The sequence below is a fragment of the Rhododendron vialii genome, chromosome 12a (genome assembly GCF_030253575.1).
Source record: "Rhododendron vialii isolate Sample 1 chromosome 12a, ASM3025357v1".
In the NCBI taxonomy this organism is placed as follows: Eukaryota; Viridiplantae; Streptophyta; class Magnoliopsida; order Ericales; family Ericaceae; genus Rhododendron; species Rhododendron vialii.
Window position 1 is genome coordinate 31609209 of NC_080568.1, and position 20200 is coordinate 31629408.

General features: G+C 47.0%; 1 protein-coding gene across 1 annotated transcript; it reads left to right on the forward strand.

The window, feature by feature from the left end:
• Positions 1–778: 778 nt before the first annotated feature.
• Positions 779–15939, forward strand: LOC131312068 (putative leucine-rich repeat receptor-like serine/threonine-protein kinase At2g24130). Its single transcript, XM_058339800.1, has 4 exons — positions 779–1898; positions 12928–12933; positions 13647–15139; positions 15325–15939. The coding sequence occupies exons 1-4, from the start codon at positions 829–831 to the stop codon at positions 15759–15761; spliced, it is 3006 nt and encodes a 1001-aa protein (XP_058195783.1). The 5' UTR covers positions 779–828; the 3' UTR covers positions 15762–15939.
• The last annotated feature ends 4261 nt before the right edge of the window (positions 15940–20200 follow it).

The window sequence follows — 20200 nt, forward strand, 5'->3', positions numbered from 1 at the left end:
TTAGCAGAATGTATTTTGCAGGAAAGTCCCACAACTTTCTTGATAACACAAAAAACTTATAGAAAAGTTGATTTTTTTATTATCCTTTCCATGCAACTAAACAGGGCCTAAGACGAGGATGAACCGAGGGGCAGAGCCTGGGTCGCTGCTCTACCCAAGTTTCAAAATTTGTTGAAATGTAGTAGTTTCTTCTCAAAAAGATGAAAAAAACACACAAGTTCGCCCGCCTAGTAGTTTCGTCTCTCTCTCTCTCTCGCTCTAGTTTTTGTGGCACGTATCATTAGGGTGTGTATCAGACCTACTTAATCCACTTTGTATGCAACCTATGAGACTTTGTAGAGGAAAAATAAACCTCTGTAGTTTTGTAGTGGACATATCCAGAAGCCTTAGACAAAGAGAGACAACCCAAAGTCGGCACTTCAACATTGTCAACTGTTATTCTCCCTTAAATTACTTGTTGCATCATCAAGTCTTAAATTTGATTGAATGAAGGACTATACATCCACCAATTTCCTTACCCAAACCTTTTTTTTTTTTGTGCGTGTGTGTCAAAATGGGCATCCTTTTGAATTGATGAGTTGAAAATCTACTCATCAAATCTGCAACCTCACAAAGAAATGATTAGTCACCCCGCGAATCATAGCTAAATTGGACTAATTCATTCAGATAGATCTCCTCCCACTTCATCAACCCATCTGGAATAAGCTTAGCTATGCTATTCAGCCGAGTCTAGGTCTATTAATACAGCATGTAACGCCGTGAACCTAGGATCGATATAGAGGTCTCATAACAGAAACCTATCGTTGAGGGATTCCAAATTTCTCCAACATGGTTTTCCGGAGAACCATCTTCCTTTTTCTACTGCAACATTTCTTCATAATCTCAAGACATGCTCTTTCTGTTCACCACTCTTTAGAAACCGATAGAGCTGCGCTTCTGGAGTTCAAAAAGACCATAAAGTCCGACCCAAATTCCAGACTTTCCAACTGGAATGATTCCACTCACGTTTGCTACTTCACCGGTGTTACGTGCAACAAAGAGCACCACCGCGTGTGGCAACTCAACCTAAATGATTCCGGAATTGTGGGGCCGCTTTCTCCTTTCATTTCAAACCTCACCGACCTCAGAGTCCTAGAGCTTGTGAATAATCACCTGTCTGGTGAAATCCCACGGGAATTCTCCTCCCTCCGAGACCTTCGACACCTGTTGCTGGAGGGGAACAATATCCATGGCCAGATTCCAGATACATTCTCCCTTCTTGTCAATCTCTCCGTGGTAGATCTCCGGCAAAACAGACTAACGGGTAAACTCCCACCTTCCTTCTTCTCTAACTGCACTCTATTGAAAAATGTAGACCTTTCCTTCAACTTCCTAGAAGGGAATATTCCGGAAATCGGAAGCTGCCGGGGTTTGTGGAACCTCAATTTTTATAACAATCAGTTCACCGGGGAAATCCCATTTTCGATCACCAATGCTACGAGCATGGTAAGTTTGGATGTGGAGTATAATTTTCTCTCTGGTGAATTGCCTTCAAAGATAGTGGAAAGTCTACCTGACCTTGAGTTTCTCCATTTATCGTTTAATCCCATGATTAGTCCTGAAAACAACTCTAATCTTGATCCTTTCTTCACTGCCCTTTGTAATTACACCAGTGTGGTAGAGCTTGAATTGGAAGGTATGGGACTAGGTGGAAAACTCCCAACTTCTATTGGGAAATGTGTTTATCTTGAATCTCTTTTGCTGCAAGAAAACAATATCACGGGATCAATTCCTCCTACTTTGTCGAATCTTACCCATCTCTCGCAGCTGAATTTGACATCCAATCTTTTGAGTGGAACCATTCCCGAAGAGATCAGTCAGCTAGCACACTTGCAGCAACTGTTCTTATCCCACAATTTGTGTGGCCCGTGATCTCTTCTGGCTCGAGTCCTTCCTCCGCTGGTCCAGTGGTTACCTAGCCTTCTCCACGCCGCCTGCACAGTGAGCGCACGACTAAGACCTGGCCGGGGGTTGCCCGGCAAGGCCCTCCGGCGAGAGGATAAGTATGTGTCGGAAGAGAGGAAAGAGACTAGGGTTTTGAGTGAGTTTTCGCGTTAGGGAGTGCGTACCTCTCCAGAGGCGTTCTCCTTCAATATTTATAGAGTTTCCTTGACTTGCTCTCCAAGCACAGGCATGTGCCTTGCACGGGTCAGGCGACGTCGCCATGACGTCACCGGGCGAATCTGGTAACCGTTTGGCATGAGCTGGCACATCCCACGTGCGCTCATGATTATCCTTTGGCGTAACCGCCTCAACATGCGGGGCGACACGTGAGTGTGCAGGTGGCCGAGCCCGACTGGCCGCGCAGGGTAGCCGAACCTGAAGGGGATCCGAGCATAAAAGGGAGCCGAGCATAAAAGGGTAGCCGAGCCTGATAGGACTTTAAGCCAAGCAAAAACGGTCTAAGGGACCACCTCCCAAAGGTGGCCGAGCTTGACGTGGTTCTTTCTGTTGCCGAATGCAAAGTGAAGAAAAAGCCGACGATTGACGTGTCTTGGCGAAGCCGAACCCTGGCGAAGCCAAAGCTGGATTCGGTCTGCTACAATAGCCCCTCAATCTCTACTGATGCCGAGCGTGAGGTAGGGATTGAAATCAAGACTTGGCCGAACACGAAGACTACCGAACTTCGCTTTTCTTTGTCAACGGGCAAATTCAGCCGTGCTTTATCCTATTTTTTCCTCTCTTCTTTTTTTTTTTTTTTTTTTTGGGGGGCAACATCAGCCGTTGATGGAGAACCTCAGTGAAAGGATGCCAGGTGTCGCATCATGGTTAGGTACGGCCAGGGAGAGGACGGTTGGCAGGCTTTGCAGGTCGTCCTCTTCTTGCCACGTGTCAATCGCTGAATGGTCAGAAGCTCGGCGGTGTAATGATGGGCGGGAGTTTCAAATCCCAAACCCTAGATCTATATAAAGGGGTGAGTCGAGGAGAGAGAAGCTACGCTCCCTCTCTCTCTCTACGATTCCATTGCCAGAGCTTCCTCCTTCAACCGTTCATCTTTTGCCATCGTCTTCCAGCAGTTTCAGCCCCAAATCTCATCCCAAATTCAAGGTATGAACTCGTTCCTTGCTTCTCCATGCTTTTCTTACGGTTTCACTGCATTCTTTTTGTTCTTCTGGGCCTTTGAAGCCTTTCTGGTTCTAAGTGGGCAGTATGAACGCTGGAGATGAACGCACTGTTCATCTTCATCTTCAACCTGTTCTTCCGAGCACAGATTGCTCTGAGTTCTTGTGCTTAGCCGACTTTAGGATTTATCGAGCCCATCGATATAGATTTGTCTGTCAGTATAGACATGCCGAGCCCCGTTTCGTGTAAACAGTGGGTTACTGGAGATGGCAGCTGTTCATCTTCAGCCCCAACATGTTTTGCCGAACCCCAATTCTAGTTATTGAAGATCTGGGCCGATGACAAGGTCTGGCCGAACTTCAGTTGCTGTCTAACAAGTTTGTCCGACAACGTGTTCGGCTGAGCATGTCAACACGGATCCTTGTTTTCCAAATATGGATCTATGGATTGTGATAATAGGGTGGGCCAGCTTTAGGTAGCCGATCGTAGGATGGTTTCTGTCTTCTAGCCGACGACGAGGATTTTTTCATTATTTTCATTCTTTTCTTGGTTAGGTCTGGCTCACTCGATTATCATCATTTCATCCGACTCTGAAAGTTCAGGGGACGATTCCACAGACCTCGTGATCCGAGCGTACGTGGAGAGGTACAGAAGCCGACGACAGGCCTCTTCAATTGCCTCCAATATGTCTGGATCTAGTGACTCCAACGCCGAGCGCGACTACGAATACGACGGCGGGTACAACACTGCGCCTGAGATAACTTTTACTACAAGTACGGAGTCCGTTTCCGAGCATGAACTCGGTCCTGAGGCCGAGTCCAGGTTCCAAGCACAGACCGAGGCTACAACTTCTTCACGAACTGTTCCGGCCGAAACGTCATCAGAGAACAGGGAGGTTGCTGATCTATATGAGCGAGGGCAGGTTTGTCCTTATGCCCACTATTTCAGCGGCCAACCTGACGAGTACGACGCCTTCTGCCGAACGTACAATATTCCCGATGATGTCGTTATTAGCCAGGTGGCCAGTAACAAAATCAGGGATAAGAAGGAAGACCGTCCCGAACATATAACGGTTCCTCTCATGGCAATATGTGAAGCAGGACTCCGTTTTCCTCTTCACCCATTTCTGAGGGAGCTGCTGGCCACGTTCGGTATTGTTCCTCATTTTTTTGCCATAAACAGTTATAGGATAGTGATGTCGGCGATAAAACTGAAGGAGCTCCATAATCTCGAGTTTACAGTCGCCGATCTCTTCCATACATATATCATGTCTAGGCACGGCAAGACCGACCGCAGGTATTTGTCGACACGTAGTGGTAAAGATCCTTTGATAAACGGACTTCCCGACACTGATAAGTGGGCAAATTTTTACGTCGAAGTGAGTGGAAATTATGAGTTCGGCGATCAGTCGATGAGGCTGCATTCTGTGCCGAAGATAAAAGATTTTCGAGGTCAATTTAACTACTCCTTCATTTGCCGAGCGTATTTTAACTTTCACTGCGATATTGATGCTTTATTTGGCTAACTTTATGTCCTTACAGATCACCGAGCAATTACCAAGAGGCAGCAATCCTTCGCTGTAGAGGGGAACATCGAAGCGCTGAAGGCTCAGATTTGTTGTGACGCGCCGACGCTTCTTGGCTACATACCTTCGTATAAGGGGAAATTGAAGAGAAGGGAGAGAGGGGCAGTGCCGAGCACAAAAGCTAAGGGGAAGAAATCAGCCACCGGTGAACGAGAAGGTAAAGGTGTTGCTCCCAATCCGAGCAAGAAGAAAAAGGAGCCGAGGGTGAAGTTTCCAACTTTGAAGAAATCCGCGGATTTCTGGTTCCAAGACAGTCAGCCATTTGATTTACAAGGCGCCAGCGTTCCCCCTCTCCGAACACTCATACCCGACTTTGCCGACGACATGGGTAGAAGGAATGTTGTGAAGATCAACCTGAGGGACGGAGTCTTGGCTCGGCAAAAGGAAGCTTCTATTGCCGAGCCTGCTTCCAAGAAGCAAAAGACTGTCCCATCAGCAATTCTGAACAGGCCGCCGACGCCGACCACAAGGGAAAAGGACCAGACTGAGTCTTCTGCTGCAGGTGGGTCGAAGACAGCAGACAGATCTGGGGGTTCAGGTGGCCGAGCAATTGTGCCTGAATTTGCACCTTCGTATGCGACGCCCGAGGGGCGGATTATCTCGGTGATTGATAGTGTAAAGCTGGAGCCAGGTTTAGCCCCTACCGTGCTCCAAGGCCTTGCTTTGCCAAATGACATGGCAAAGGTTCCAGATGAGCTCATGCCGAGCCTGGTCCATGCAAGTGCCTATGTTGTGCAGGTTAGTATCCGAGCTCATCTTTTCCTCTGTTATTTAAGTTATTCGAGAATGCTTGTTAAGTTTGTTTTTCCCGAAATTATGCAGGCTGGCCAAGCAATTCTGCGAGCTTCTCAGAGGGCTGAGCTGCTGACGGCCGAACGCGGTCGCTTTTATGATGATCTCAAAGCCGAGCGCGAGAAATCTCGAAGCTATAAAGGCAGTCTTAAGACGGCGAAGGCTCAGATAGCCGAGCTTGAGAAGGAGAAAGAAGAGATGGCTGATAAACTTAGGAAGGCCGAGCGCGAACTTGGCCAAGTCCAGAGGCGGGAGAAGAGGAGGATGAAGGAGGTGGACGAGAAAGCTTATCAAGCTGGGTACGACCGTGCTGGTCTCGAGTACGTAAGGGAGGCTAGATCGATGGTAAATGATGAAGTCACGGCTAGGGTCCCGATCGCATACCGAGCGGGTTACAAGGCTGGCGTGAAGGCCGTCGGTGAGGCGATAAAAATGGAGCTTGATTTGTCTATTATTCCAGCGGCGGTCGTTCCCGAGCTTGAACTTCCGTATACTGCCGAGGAGTGTGTGCCTCTACCTCCCGAGGACTTCCCCGATAGTGATGATGAAGTTGAAGATCTTACTCAGACTGACGCTGGTGGTCTTGGGGACTCCGGTGGGGGGAAGGTGGTTGTTGACACAGAGCAGCCGACTCCTGATTTGGAGAAAGCAACAGAGACTGCTGCCGAGGCTGACATTCCAATGGCTGAGGAGGATGTTCCCCAAGCTTGACTTGTTTTTTGATGTTTAAAGGACTTTTTGGTTGTGAATGGTTTTCGATCTTGGGGTTTATTCAGTTTGTACAATGGTTGTAGGAACTTTGGCCGTACCTTCAGTGTTTTTTTTTTTTTCAAGTGTGTACTTTACCTTTGTATGAAATGGAAGTGAAGTTTCATCTTGCAATGATTTTGTTTGAATGTCTTCATGCTTTGGTAGATTTTGGCCGTCTTTGCTTACATATCCGTAGCCTCCACTTTGGTTTATGTTCGGCTAAATAATATGGATGTTGGTTCAATGCCTGTGGTTGATTGGTTTTTGCCGAGCTTGGACCAAAGTAGTTTAAGAGTGGTGGAGAATGTGCCGATCATGTTGTTGTGTTTGCCATCAGAGTTGAGTGTCCTTGAGGTGTGGGGTGGTTACTCAGCGAAAGGTGAGTGTAACCAGGCTTTGGCCGACCTCGAAGTCTTGCCAAGCCGAGCCGAAGCCCGAATTCCAGCCAGACTGGATCTTTGGGCTCAGTGGACCTGATGTCCGTTTTGCTTCCTTGGGCAGTAATAGTGGCCGAAGCAGAGGCAGAGTAGCCGTTTGTGGGTGTGACCGAGGTCAACGTTTGTGGTCGGCTGAGATTTGCCGAGGAAAAAGTTTTACAAGAAATAGTTGGTTTGGTGTTTGCAAATGACATACTCAGAGATAAAATTGCTTGGATTTCTTAATCATGCAAGTACAAGTTGAAAAAAAAAGACTTTGGCCGAGGCCAGCTTAAAGGAAAATAGGATAGACAGTTGCCGAACATGGGGCACACTGCTCGGGATTTCAACTACATGTACGCCTTTTTGAGATTCTGTGCATTCCATGGGTTAGTGAGAACTTTCCCATTCATGTCCTCCAGCATGTAGGCACCTTCACCAGCAATCTTGACGATACGGAAAGGTCCCTCCCAGTTAGGCTTGAATTTTGTTTTCTTGCTGGCTTGTACAACCTTTCGCCAAACCAAATCGTCCGGCTTGAACTTTTTGATCCGTACTCCACGATTATATCCCTTGGCCACCTGTTGCTGGTAATTAGCAAGGTGCAGGCGAGCGTCATCACGCTTCTCTTCTGCCAAAATTTGCTCCTGTGCGATGGCGTCGTCGTTTGTTTTGGGGTCAAACGTTTCTGTCCGGAGAGTTGGAAACTTGGACTCCAGTGGGATGACGGCTTCCATGCCAAATGCCATCGAAAATGGTGTTTGGCCCGTTGATCGCCTTGGTGTTGATCGGTAAGCCCATAGAACGCGTGGCAGTTCTTCAGCCCATTTTCCTCTTTTGGAGTTCAGTCGACGCTTGATACCGGCACAGACGGTTTTGTTCGTGGCCTCTGCTTGGCCATTTCCTTGTGGGTAGGCTGGGGTGGAGTTGAAGAAACGGATCCCAAATTCCGCACACAGGTTTGTGAGGTCCTTTCCGACGAATTGAGTTCCATTATCGGAGACGATAGCGTATGGAACACCGAACCTGGTAACAATGTTTCGCCACACGAATCGTCGAACATCAGCCTCTGTTGTTGTGACGAGAGGTTCAGCTTCAACCCATTTGGAGAAGTAGTCTGTTGCCGTAATCAGAAACTTGAAGCCTCCAGGAGCCGTAGGCAGCTTTCCCACGATGTCAAGCCCCCATTGGGCAAAAGGCCAAGGACTGGTGATGGGTGAGAGGTCCTGGGCCGGCTTTTTCGGGATAGGTGAAAACAGCTGGCACGGTCGACATTTGCGGACAACTTCCTCGCAGTCTTTCTTCATGTTCTTCCAGAAGTAGCCTTGGCTCATGGCGCGTTGACATAGGGAGCGGCCGCCTGAGCGACATCCGCAGCTGCCTGAATGAAGTTCTGTCAGAATGTCGGGCACTTGGGTTGGGTGGACAACGAGAAGGTATGGTCCGGAGATGGATTTCCTGTATAGCTGGCCGCTTTCAGAAAGCCAGTAGTAGGCGGCCTTGTTTCTCACACGGTAAGCCTCCTTCTTGTCTGTTGGGAGGGTGTCGTGCTTTAGAAACGCAACGATCTCATCCATCCAGCTGGGACCTAGCTCAACGTTGAGTACCTCTGGAGTGGGCTCGAAAGACGGATGGCCAATGCTGCTGAAGTTGATGGTTCTGAATTCTGAGGCAGTGGATGCCGAAGCGAGGCCAGCAAGCGCGTCCGCGTGGGCGTTGTGCTCGCGGTTGATCTGCTCAATTTTGAAATTGGGGAAGTTGGTGGTTAGTTCGGCTACGGTTGCCTGGTATTTTGACATCCGCGGATCCCGAGCCTCATAGTCACCAAGTACTTGGTTAACTATGAGTTGGGAGTCACAGAAAACGACAAGGTTGGAGACATCCAAGGCAATGGCAGAGCGTAGGCCAGCTAGGAGCGCTTCATATTCGGCTTCGTTATTGGTGGCGGGGAAGTCGATGCTGATGGCACTTTCGTGTAGTGTTCCACAAGGGGATACTAGAACGACCCCAGCCCCTGCTCCGTTGCTGTTTGACGCTCCGTCGACATGCAGACGCCATATGTCCCCTTGGAAAAGGTGCCAAGGAGCTGGTGACAATTGATGCTCGGCGATGCTCTGTGTTGGGATTGGTGTATTGAGGAGTTCAGTGTCTGCTGGAGTGAGCTCAGCAATGAAATCTGCAAGAACCTGTCCTTTGATTGCCGTTCGTGGTTCAAAACGGATATCAAAGTTTGCTAACTCAACTGCCCACTTGGAAACCCTGTTAGACAGATCCGCTTTTCGAAAGAGAGCTTTGAGGGGGTGTTCTGTTAGGACGACGATTGAGTGTGATTGGAAGTAGGGCAGGAGCTTCCTGGCCGCTGAGACGAGAGCAAGGGCTAGCTTTTCAAGCGGTAGGTAACGAGTTTGAGCTGGAAGGAGCGTCTTGCTTGTGAAATAGATGGGCTTGTCATCGGCGCCTTCCCGCCGTACAAGTGCAGAGCTGGTTGCGTGGGCGGACACGGCGAGATAAAGATAAAGGGTTTCGAACTCTTTGGGTTTTACCAACAGCGGGGCCGATTTTAAGTAGTCTTTAAGTTCGGCAAAGGCTGAGTCACAGTCCGGGGTCCATTCAAAGCTGCGTCGGCTTTTGCCCTTCAGGGCGTGGAAGAATGCGTGGCATTTGTCTGAGGATTTGCTGATGAATCGGTTGAGAGCCGCTGCCATCCCAGTGAGCCTTTGAACTTCCTTGATCGTTCTGGGTGGGCACAAATTTTGAACAGCTGTGATTTGGTTGGGATCGGCTTCGATACCTCTTCGAGTGACCAGGTGTCCGAGAAATTTCCCAGCGCTTACCCCGAACGCACACTTCTCAGGATTGAGCCGTAGCTTGTGTAGCTTGAGGATGTCAAAAACTTCGGCCAAGTTTTGCAGGTGGTCGGATTCCTTCTTGCTTTTGATGACTAGGTCGTCAATGTAAGCCTCCACAGTGTGGCCGATTTGTTCTTCCAACATCTTGAATATTGCTCTGTTGAATGTTGCCCCGGAATTCTTGAGTCCAAAGGGCATGACGCGGTAGCAAAAGATTCCATACGGCGTGATGAAAGCAGTTTTCTCCATATCGTCGGGGTCCATGGCAATTTGGTGGTAACCACGGTAGGCGTCCAGAAAGCTAAGCCGAGCATGTCCTGCCGTTGCATCCACAAGTTGATCAATTTTTGGCAGTGGGAACCAATCCTTTGGACAAGCGTCGTTTAGATTGGTATAATCCACACAAACTCGCCATTTGCCGTTTTTCTTTTTGACAACCACAGTGTTGGACAGCCATGTCGGGTATTGCACTTCTTGGATAGCGTTGGCCTCCAGCAGACGTTTGACTTCTTCGACGACAGCGTCGGCGTGTTCGGCTGCAGATCGCCGTGCCTTCTGGATGACAGGTTTAGCGTCCTTCTTGATGTTGAGGGAGTGACTGATGAATTTCGGGTCGACCCCCGGCATTTCGTTGGGGGTCCAAGCGAAAACTTCGATATTTTGCTTGAGGTATTGAAACATTTCTTCGCGGTCAGCCTCGCTGATGGAAGAGCTGATGAGGAAGAATCGGGAGCAATCCTCGTTGATCGGCATCTGGACGAGGTCTTCCTCTGCTTTGTCTTCTGCTTTTTGACCGACGTCGTCGGTTACTGCCATGTCGGGGACTTCAACCCATTGTACTTGTTTGGCTTTGGCGGAGTTGTGGACAGCAGAGACATAGCACTTTTTGGACGCCAATTGGTCGCCTGGCAAATCTTCCTGTCGTCCTGTGGCGCCGATGAAGCGGACGACCTGGTGGTAGGTAGAAGCAATGGCTTGCATTCCGTGGAGCCAGGTTCGGCCAAGGATGGCGTTGTATGGGCTTGGTGCGTTGACGACGATGAATTCGACGGTCAGAGTTTTTGAGCCGACGACGACTGGGAGGAAGATTCGGCCCAGCGGCCAGACGGGTGCACCGTTGAAGCCGATGAGGGGTACGTCGGTAGGTTGTAGGGCAGACTCAGGTAGGTCCAGCTTTTTGAAAAGGTCGTAGTACATGACCTCTGCTGAGCTTCCTTGATCGACAAGAATGCGTTTGACGTCGTGGACTCCAATTTGGACGGTTACGACGAGAGCGTCGGAGTGTGGTGTTTGCACACGTTCGAGATCGCGCTCGGTAAAAGTAATGGTCCATTTGGGCAACTCTTCTGTTCGTGGACGTTTGGATCCAGGTCCTACTGCGAGTACCTGCTTGGAGGTTGATGCGCGGCTAAGGTCGGCCTGAAGAGTCGATTCAAATTCCTTTGACACTGGACCGTGGATAACGTGTATTAGTGGGCGCTGTTCGTTGGGGTTGGGATTTGCCTGCCGGGTGGGCGTTTTTGAGCGGTCAATGTATTGATCGAGATGGCCTTGAGTCACCAAACGTTCCAACAGTGCCTTGTAGGGGGCGCATGCCGTCGTGTAGTGGCCGAGCTCATTGTGATACGAGCACTTCTTTCTTGGGTTCTGATCAGCTTGGCCATTGTCTGTGCCGAGCTTGCCCGTCGGCCACTCGAACCATGGTTGCCTCATTATCTCTTTCAGAAAAGACCAAATGGGTTCCTTGAAGTGGGTGGTTTCGGCCACGTAGTCATGCTCTTTTGGCTGGCGTTTTTTCCCTTCTTTGATGTTGTGCACCTGCTTCTTGGGTTGGGGGTGCTGGATGATTGCTGGTGCCGGCGGTTGGGCTGTGGCCGAGGTGAAGGATGCTGTCAAGCTTGGGATGCCCTGGGCCGCACGGTCCGCATAAAATTCTTCAAGAGCACAGAATCTCTCCACGACGCGCATTAATTCTCCCATGCCGTGTGGTGGGCGGATGGCGAGTTCGTCTAGGATTTTGCTGCCGGTTTCGAGACCGTTTTTGAAAGTACGCGCAGCCCAATATTCATCGATTCCTGGAATTTCGTTGAACAGCTGCCAATAACGCTCGGCGTATTGTCTTAGTGTTTCATTTGGGAGCTTCCTCATCTGGGATAAGGATTCAGGCTCCTTGGCTGTCCTGTTACTTGTGATAAAGCGGGTGTTGAAGGCGCGTTCGAGGTCAGCCAGGTTCCGTATGGATCCAGCGGGCAATTTATTGAACCATTGGAGTCCAAGAGAGCCAAGGCTGGATGGGAATGCTTTGCATTTGATTTCATCCTTCGTAGTGCACAGCTCGATGGTTTGGCGAAAGTGAATGAGGTGAGTGTAAGCTTCGCAGCTGCTTGGGTCAAACTTCGTGAATTTTGGTAGGTGGAAATTGGGTTCGGCGATGGTGTGGATGATTTGGGAGGTGAAGGGTGAGATACCAAGGTCCTTTAGTTGCCGTTCAAATCCAGGACGCGGTGGTTTGCCTAGCTCGTCCGTGCGTGGCCTCTTTGGGTGCCTCTCTCTTTTTGATGTTTTCTCGTGTACTCGGCTGCGAAGCTTGTCCCGCAGGTCAGTTGTTCCCCTTCGGGGGTGGTCGACGGACTTCTCTTTGTTGCAATAGGTTCTGTTTCCATTCTCCGCCCCTTCGATCCGTAAGCCTTTGCCATTACGCCGAACATCGTTCTCATTATCCAAGTTTTCTGGTGGTATCCCCCCGAGGCGTTCAGAGACGTGGCGCCTGGTTTCGACGGAGTCTCGGCTTCGGCGTGAGGCCGTTGTGCGAGAGAACTCCGCGCGACCAGTCGAGTACGTGCTCGTGAATGATTCGGTGTCCCTTGTGCGGGTTCGCTCGTGGTGGGATCTCGAGCGGTGTGTGCCAGATGTTGTAGGTCGTTTGTAGAGGATGATTTCTCTGGCGTCCCCTTTTTCTGGCGTAAACCCAAGGCGGTCTTTGACGGAGACGCGGTGGCCCGCCTCGTTGGGGTGGTCTCGGGGCGGTGGAGGAGGAGGAGGAGGAGGAGAATTTCTTTGCTTCCGTCGTCCGCCTCCGGTAGATCTGGAGGCGGCTGGGGTTGCGTCCTGCATATGTTGCTTCATCTGGGCCACTTCCGCTCTTAGCGCTGCAAGTTCGTTGTCCCTTTCGTCGTCTCGTCGTTGCAGAAGGCGGATGTAGGCCGTTGTTACGTCGTCTGCGGCCGGCGAGAGCCCAGATTCTGGTGGTAGGGAGATGGACATGTGCCTTTCTGAAAACGGTGGGAGGATCGCGTTTCCACTGGTGTCTTTGGCTCCGGAAACTGAAACGTTTGGTGGATCTCCGCCCATCGCCGCTGAGTTTTCGTTCGTCTTTTTGAGAGGAAGGTGATTTGAAAGAGCGTTTGAGCCGTTTGGATCAGAGGCTGAGGAGTTTCACGTCGGGTTCACCAATTGTGTGGCCCGTGATCTCTTCTGGCTCGAGTCCTTCCTCCGCTGGTCCAGTGGTTACCTAGCCTTCTCCACGCCGCCTGCACAGTGAGCGCACGACTAAGACCTGGCCGGGGGTTGCCCGGCAAGGCCCTCCGGCGAGAGGATAAGTATGTGTCGGAAGAGAGGAAAGAGACTAGGGTTTTGAGTGAGTTTTCGCGTTAGGGAGTGCGTACCTCTCCAGAGGCGTTCTCCTTCAATATTTATAGAGTTTCCTTGACTTGCTCTCCAAGCACAGGCATGTGCCTTGCACGGGTCAGGCGACGTCGCCATGACGTCACCGGGCGAATCTGGTAACCGTTTGGCATGAGCTGGCACATCCCACGTGCGCTCATGATTATCCTTTGGCGTAACCGCCTCAACATGCGGGGCGACACGTGAGTGTGCAGGTGGCCGAGCCCGACTGGCCGCGCAGGGTAGCCGAACCTGAAGGGGATCCGAGCATAAAAGGGAGCCGAGCATAAAAGGGTAGCCGAGCCTGATAGGACTTTAAGCCAAGCAAAAACGGTCTAAGGGACCACCTCCCAAAGGTGGCCGAGCTTGACGTGGTTCTTTCTGTTGCCGAATGCAAAGTGAAGAAAAAGCCGACGATTGACGTGTCTTGGCGAAGCCGAACCCTGGCGAAGCCAAAGCTGGATTCGGTCTGCTACACAATTCATTGAGCGGACCGATTCCAGCAGCAGTAGGACAGTTCCAACACCTTGGTCTTCTTGATCTATCGAACAACAAATTTTCCAGTGAGATCCCAAAAAGTCTAGGAAATTTGGTCCAAATAAACTCTATGTTTCTCAATAATAATCTTCTCTCGGGATCAATTCCTTCAAGTTTAGGACAGTGCAGAGATCTCTACACGCTAGACTTGTCCTATAACAATTTAACTGGGAATATCCCTCCGGAAATTACAGGTTTACGTGAGATCAGAACATTTCTCAATCTTTCCCACAATTTTCTAGACGGGGATTTGCCAATTGAACTCAGCAAATTGGAAAAAGTTCAAGAAATGGATCTCTCATCGAATAGGTTCACCAGTAATGTCTTCCCACGGATATCAAGCTGCATTGCCTTGAGTTTGTTGAATATATCCCACAATCGTCTTGAAGGGGAGCTTCCGGAATCCTTAGGTGATCTCAAGAACCTTGAAGTCCTTGATGTCTCGGTGAATCATTTATTCGGAACAATTCCAAAAAGCTTGAGCAATATCCGCACTCTTACATTTCTCAATCTTTCCGTAAACCATTTATCTGGAACCATCCCCTCTGGTGGCATCTTTGATTCTGTCACAAACTCATCGTTTTTGCAAAACGGGAACCTTTGTGGATCAATTCCGGGTATCCCCACCTGCCACAAAAGCAAAATAAAAAGGTTTCTTTCGACTGCTTTCTTGATTGTATTATGCATTGTCATTGCGCTATCAGTTTCCTTCTTGTTAGTCTATCGTATGATGGGATGGCGGTACTTAAAAGTGGTAATATCTGCTGGGAAAGCCGAACCGGAAACAGAAACAGAATCTAAACCACAACCGGAATGGATTCACAACTTGCCTCGAATAACATACAAAGAACTGTTTGATGCCACTGGAGGATTTGATGAGCAGAAGAAACTGGGGTTGGGGAGCTCTGGGCGTGTTTACAAGGGAGTGCTTCCGAATGGGATGCACATAGCAGTTAAAGTGCTACAGTTGCAGACAGGGAATCCCACAAAGAGTTTCAACAGAGAATGCCAAGTTCTGAAGTGGATTCGACACAGGAATCTGATAAGGATAATAACGACTTGTAGCCTACCGGATTTCAAGGCGATTGTTCTTCCTTACATGGCGAATGGGAGTTTGGATAGTTGGCTTTATCTACCCTCAGGGCCTGGTGTGGCTACTTCTTCCCGGTCTTCAGACTTGAGTTTGATCCAGATGGTGAATATTTGCAGCGACATAGCGGAAGGGATGGCTTATTTGCACCACCACTCTCCTGTTAGAGTCATACATCGTGATCTGAAGCCGAGCAATGTTCTTCTGAATGACAACATGACGGCCTTGGTATCTGATGTTGGGATCACGAGGTTGGTTATGACGGTTGGAGGGGGGAACAATTGTCGATTTTTTGAGAATATTGGAAAGTCTACTACAAATATGGTGTGTGGATCCATTGGGTATATTGCACCAGGTACATAGTTCTCCTTTTCCATTACATCTGATTGATTGAATTGGATATAAAACTTAGAAACAAGTATTAGACATCGTTATATTGTTTGGATTGCAATTTTTGTCACTACTACCACACATCATCAATTAATAGGTGTTTTTTCTTAATTCTTCTTTATGTTCTACTGTAATGTTTACTGAATGCAGAGTATGGAATGGGATCAAACATGAACATAAAGGGAGACGTTTACAGCTTTGGCATCCTAGTTCTTGAGATGGTGACCAGAAAGAGACCGACAGACAACATGTTTGCCGGGGGACTAAGCCTGCACAAATGGGTCGAGAGCCATTACCACGGACAGATAGAGAGAGCAGTGGACCCGTTGCTTCTGAAAGCGATGAGTGATCAGACCCCAGAAGTGAAGAAAATGTGGGAAGTTGCAATTGGAGAGCTGACAAAGCTGGGGATTCTTTGCTCTCAGGACTCACCCTCAACCAGGCCTGCGATGGTTGATGCTGCCGATGACTTGGATCGCCTCAAACGGTACCTCATGGGGGATACTACCGCAACATTTGCCTCCACTCTTGGAATTTCATCTTCTACTGTTGGCAACCACACTAGCGTCCAAACACTGGTGGTTTGACATTTGTTGTACCTGTACTGATTTGGCGACGAATACAGTAACGGGAGCCTTGTGCTCTGGGTATCTTGTATGTTACTATTATATTATTGCCCCATGAACTTTAAATGTTGGGTAGGAGATGTGGATACGAATTTCATTGGGAAGTTTGGAGATGTTAATGCTTTTAAATTGGTTCTCATCCTATGTTAGTGATTATGCAACTGAATGCACAATTATGCCTTACCACGGTGGGCAATATATATATATATATATATATATATATATATATATATATATATATATATATATATATATATATATATTTTCCACTTTTCATAGGGAGAGTGGACTTTAAGACTCACGCTCATTCCAGTAACACTTGCTATTTTGATTATACTACTCCATAGCGAAATCTTATGCTTGGACAAACTAAAACAAATCATGAAAATCATCTCGGGTGAGCGTAAAGAAAAACTTAAAATGATTCGATGCCAACAAACAAAAGATTGTTTTCATGCGTATTAACGTCGCGGGAAAAAAATTCAAGCAAGTTGTAACGTTTCAAAACAAACAAGTAACAGTAATCAAACAAGCAATTTATATTGGTGTTATAAAAAAAAAAACAAAAACCATGGCCTATGACACAGATTCCATAATAAATATTTTCCAATGGTAATGGGAAGATTCTGTTTGCAGCACAATGATATGTTAATGGGTGATTGGTGTGGTGGATGAACTTTGGGCTATCACGGTGTTGCCCCTCAAAGGTACAGCACGCCCCCTGAGTTTTTAATGGTGCAATTGTTGGAAAGTCGACATTCTCATTTTTTATTTTTTTGGTGTTAAAAATTTTCTTACTGTGTTTTGGTGGCGGGTGATGGTTGTAAAGTAGATTATTACTTTGAGAATTTTCGCAATCGATTTTCTAGCATTGTTATCGGTTGTAAACACCATAATAGTGGTGAGATAGTAATAGTAGTAAACCGGTAAATTACATAAGAAATATTGGAAAGACGAGTGAAGTCGAAATGATACATCCGATTCTTGGAGAAGACGTAATTTGAATAACGGCTCATTAGTGGTAATATTTGAGAAAGCGAAGATGCTTTCGTCGAGATCGGCAAGGGTAGGGACGTCATATGAGCAACTGCTCATCTTTGCAAGTAATTAACTTAATCCTTAGCGGTAAATAACTAGCTCAATTAGTACAAATATGCTGTGTGGATCCATAGCCATAGGGTATATTGCACCAGGTACAGAATTCTCCTTTGCCATTGCATCTGATTGATTGAATTAGATATAAAACTTAGAAACAAATAATCAGGAATCACTTTCTTGTTCTAATATGTCCAGAACGTGGAATCCTGGAGGCTCGAAATCCTGTTATTTGTTCCACCTCTGAATTTGTTCACATCCAATTTTTGTCACCAGTTTTTCTTAAATTTCCTCTATGTTCTACACTAATGTTTTCTGAATGCAGAGTATGGATTGGGATCAGACGCGAACATAAAGGGAGACGTTTACAGCTTTGGGATCATAGTTCTTGAGATGGTGACCAGAAAGAGACCAACAGACGATATGTTTACCGGGGGCTATGCCTGCCCAAATGGGTCAAGAGCCATTACCACGGACGGATAGAGAGAGCGGTGGACTCGTTACTGGTGAAAACTGTTGAGAGTTTATCCGATGCATCGACCCGTCACTGCGTGCTCAAGGCCCAATTTGTATAGAAGTAATGACAAAGAGTCCACCACATCACTTGGGCCCAATATACATTGAATGACCCATATCCACTTAAAAGGCTAAGCCTTGTAAATGGTGAGTCATTCAATTGTATATGGTCCAACTTTTTTTATGTTTATCCGATGTGGGACTCAACGTTTACACATATTCTAACAAATTTCCCCCTCATGTGTAAACCGAACATTGGGCCTTAACCTCTCTCTACATCCAAGCTCCCCCACCGAACATTGGGCCTTAACCTCTCTCTACATCCAAGCTCCCCCTTGATTCTGATCTAATACTCTCAACCCTATCTCCCGAACTGGGCTTATTCTGCACCCACTCAATTGATTCAGAGTCATCTCAATTGAGAGCCAACATGCCTCGTCACCGGCACCATGCTCATTAATTCAATAGCACCATGCTCCCCGACGAGTCAACTCCATCGACAATGAGCCATCCAATACAACACTCCAACATCGAGCCACCTTGCTTCATCGGGAGTCACCTTTGGACTTTATACCGCTCCACGAGTGTTCTCTGTGCGAGCCCCTTCAATGGTGCGTTGAGAGTTTTCCCATAGATCGTCAGCCATTGGCTCTGATACCATTTGTTGGGAGTTCGTTTGATGCATCGACTCGCCGCTACGTGCTCAAGGCCCAATTTGTGTGGGAGTAACATCAAAGATCAAAGAGTCTATCATATTACTTGAGCTCAATATACATTGAATGACTCATATCCACTTAAAAGGCTAAGCCTTGTAAGTGGTGAGTCATCCAATTGTATATTAAGGTCCAACTCTTTTTCTGTTTATCCGATGTGGGACTCAACGTTCATACATGTTCTAACAAAAGCAATTAGGGATCAGTTACCAGAAGTGAAGAAAATGTCGGAAGTTGCAATCGAAGAGCTAACCGAGCTAGGGATTCTTTGCACACAGGACTCACCACTCACCCTCAACTAGGCCTACAATGCTTGATGCTGCCAACGACTTGGCCCGCCTTAAAAATGTACCCTATGGGGGATAAAATCGCAACATTTGCCTCATCAAATGGTACCTTACGGTGACTACTGTAGTCGTGGGAGCCTCGTGATAGTCTTTCTCTTTTTTTATTTTTTTATTTTATACATATGTATACATTGCCTCATGAACTTTCAGTGTGGGGTAGAAAAATGGATTCGAGGATCTCATCCTATAATATGGTCAGGGAGACAACAATTTTTTTTTTGATCATCATGCTCTGGGAGACAACAGTAGGCAGATTTTACTCACTTTAGGAGAGAGACAGAATTTTGTGACTCGAGCTCTGGCCACCAAGCAATTGCTAATTTCCTATTAACACTCCTACATGACAGCGAAATCTCATACTTGTACAATCTAAAACGGGAACGGGTCAGGCAAATCGATTTGGGTGATCATAACATTTTATCTCTGAGCCAGAAGAACAACTAGAATAACAAATGCCGGCAAGTAAAGGATCGTCTAGAGAAATTTTAAGCAAGTTGTAAGGAATTAATCAAACTTACAAACATGTTTCAATTTGTAAATGGTACTTCTAAGACAAAGCGACCAAAGAAACCGAATTTGGTGTTATTCCCCCATTAGAAGGATTGGTGTTATAAAAAACCATGGCATTATTGAAGGAAAGAAAAGAGAGGAAAACCCCCAAAAGGTGTATTTCACATATTCTTCCCTTGCTGTTTTTCCCCTCCTTATGTGAATCGGTAGGAGAATTACATTTGAACAATCACAATAATAGGACATTACATCAATCATTTCATAGAGATAGATATAATTTTCACCCCCTTTTTTACTCCCTTGACGTACCTCACTTTAAAAATTACTTTTTGCCCCAGCCCATAAAAAGATTTTGTACTTGGGAAAAAAAGGAATCAAAATAGAATCTTCACTCAAATGTAAACAGCGTGTTTCATTCGTTCTTCAGACAGAACACGGTTTCATCAAACGTTTCTCCTAATCTCTACACGGACTGAACCAAAATCTCCACCATATACCACAGTAACACCACTGCATGTGAACATGACACTGCACCTGTGGTGACTGGAAGAAGGTCTCTTTTCGACTCACAAAGGGTAAATTGGTCATGTCTTTTGTTGCAAAAAAAATTTAGGATTCAAACTACTTGGATTAGAAATTAAAATTAAAGAGCTTTTTAACAGCTCAAACCTTGCAAAAATCGGAGTTCCGGAGTGTCCGGGACAAACCCGCAAAGTTTGAGCAATTGTGGAGTCTTAATGCGCCCCAAGCGAAATACCATGCTCCCCAGGCGCAATCCCATGCGCTAAGGCGCATCTTAGGAGTTTCAAAACCTACCAAACTATGCGGTCTTGCCACGGACACTCACGAACTCCGATTTTGACGTGGTTTGAACCATTGAAAAGCTAGTCTTGCCTAATTTCTAACCGAATTACTTTTACTCCAAAAAAATTTATTAGCCAAAAGATAGGACAATTTTACCCTCAATAGGTTGAAATTTTTTTTTTTTGAAAAATCATTGAATCACTCTAACTTTAAACCGGATTGAAACTAACTTTTTATGGATAGAGTGTATTTAGATTACTAAAATATGGTGGGATTGAACCATAATTATAATAGATTTTGGTTTATCGAAAGGTGGTTGAAAGTAGACGAATTCGAAGATCATCGGAGCTATTAAGGCTAAAACATGTTTTCATGTCCTTCCATTGATTCTATGTTCCCTTCGGTACTCGCATTC

Bases quoted from the DNA above. Each gene is read 5' to 3' on its own strand.
- LOC131312068 (XM_058339800.1), top strand. From the start codon at position 829: ATGGTTTTCCGGAGAACCATCTTCCTTTTTCTACTGCAACATTTCTTC. The intron at 15,140-15,324 runs GTACATAGTTCT...TACTGAATGCAG, and splicing joins CATTGGGTATATTGCACCAG to AGTATGGAATGGGATCAAAC.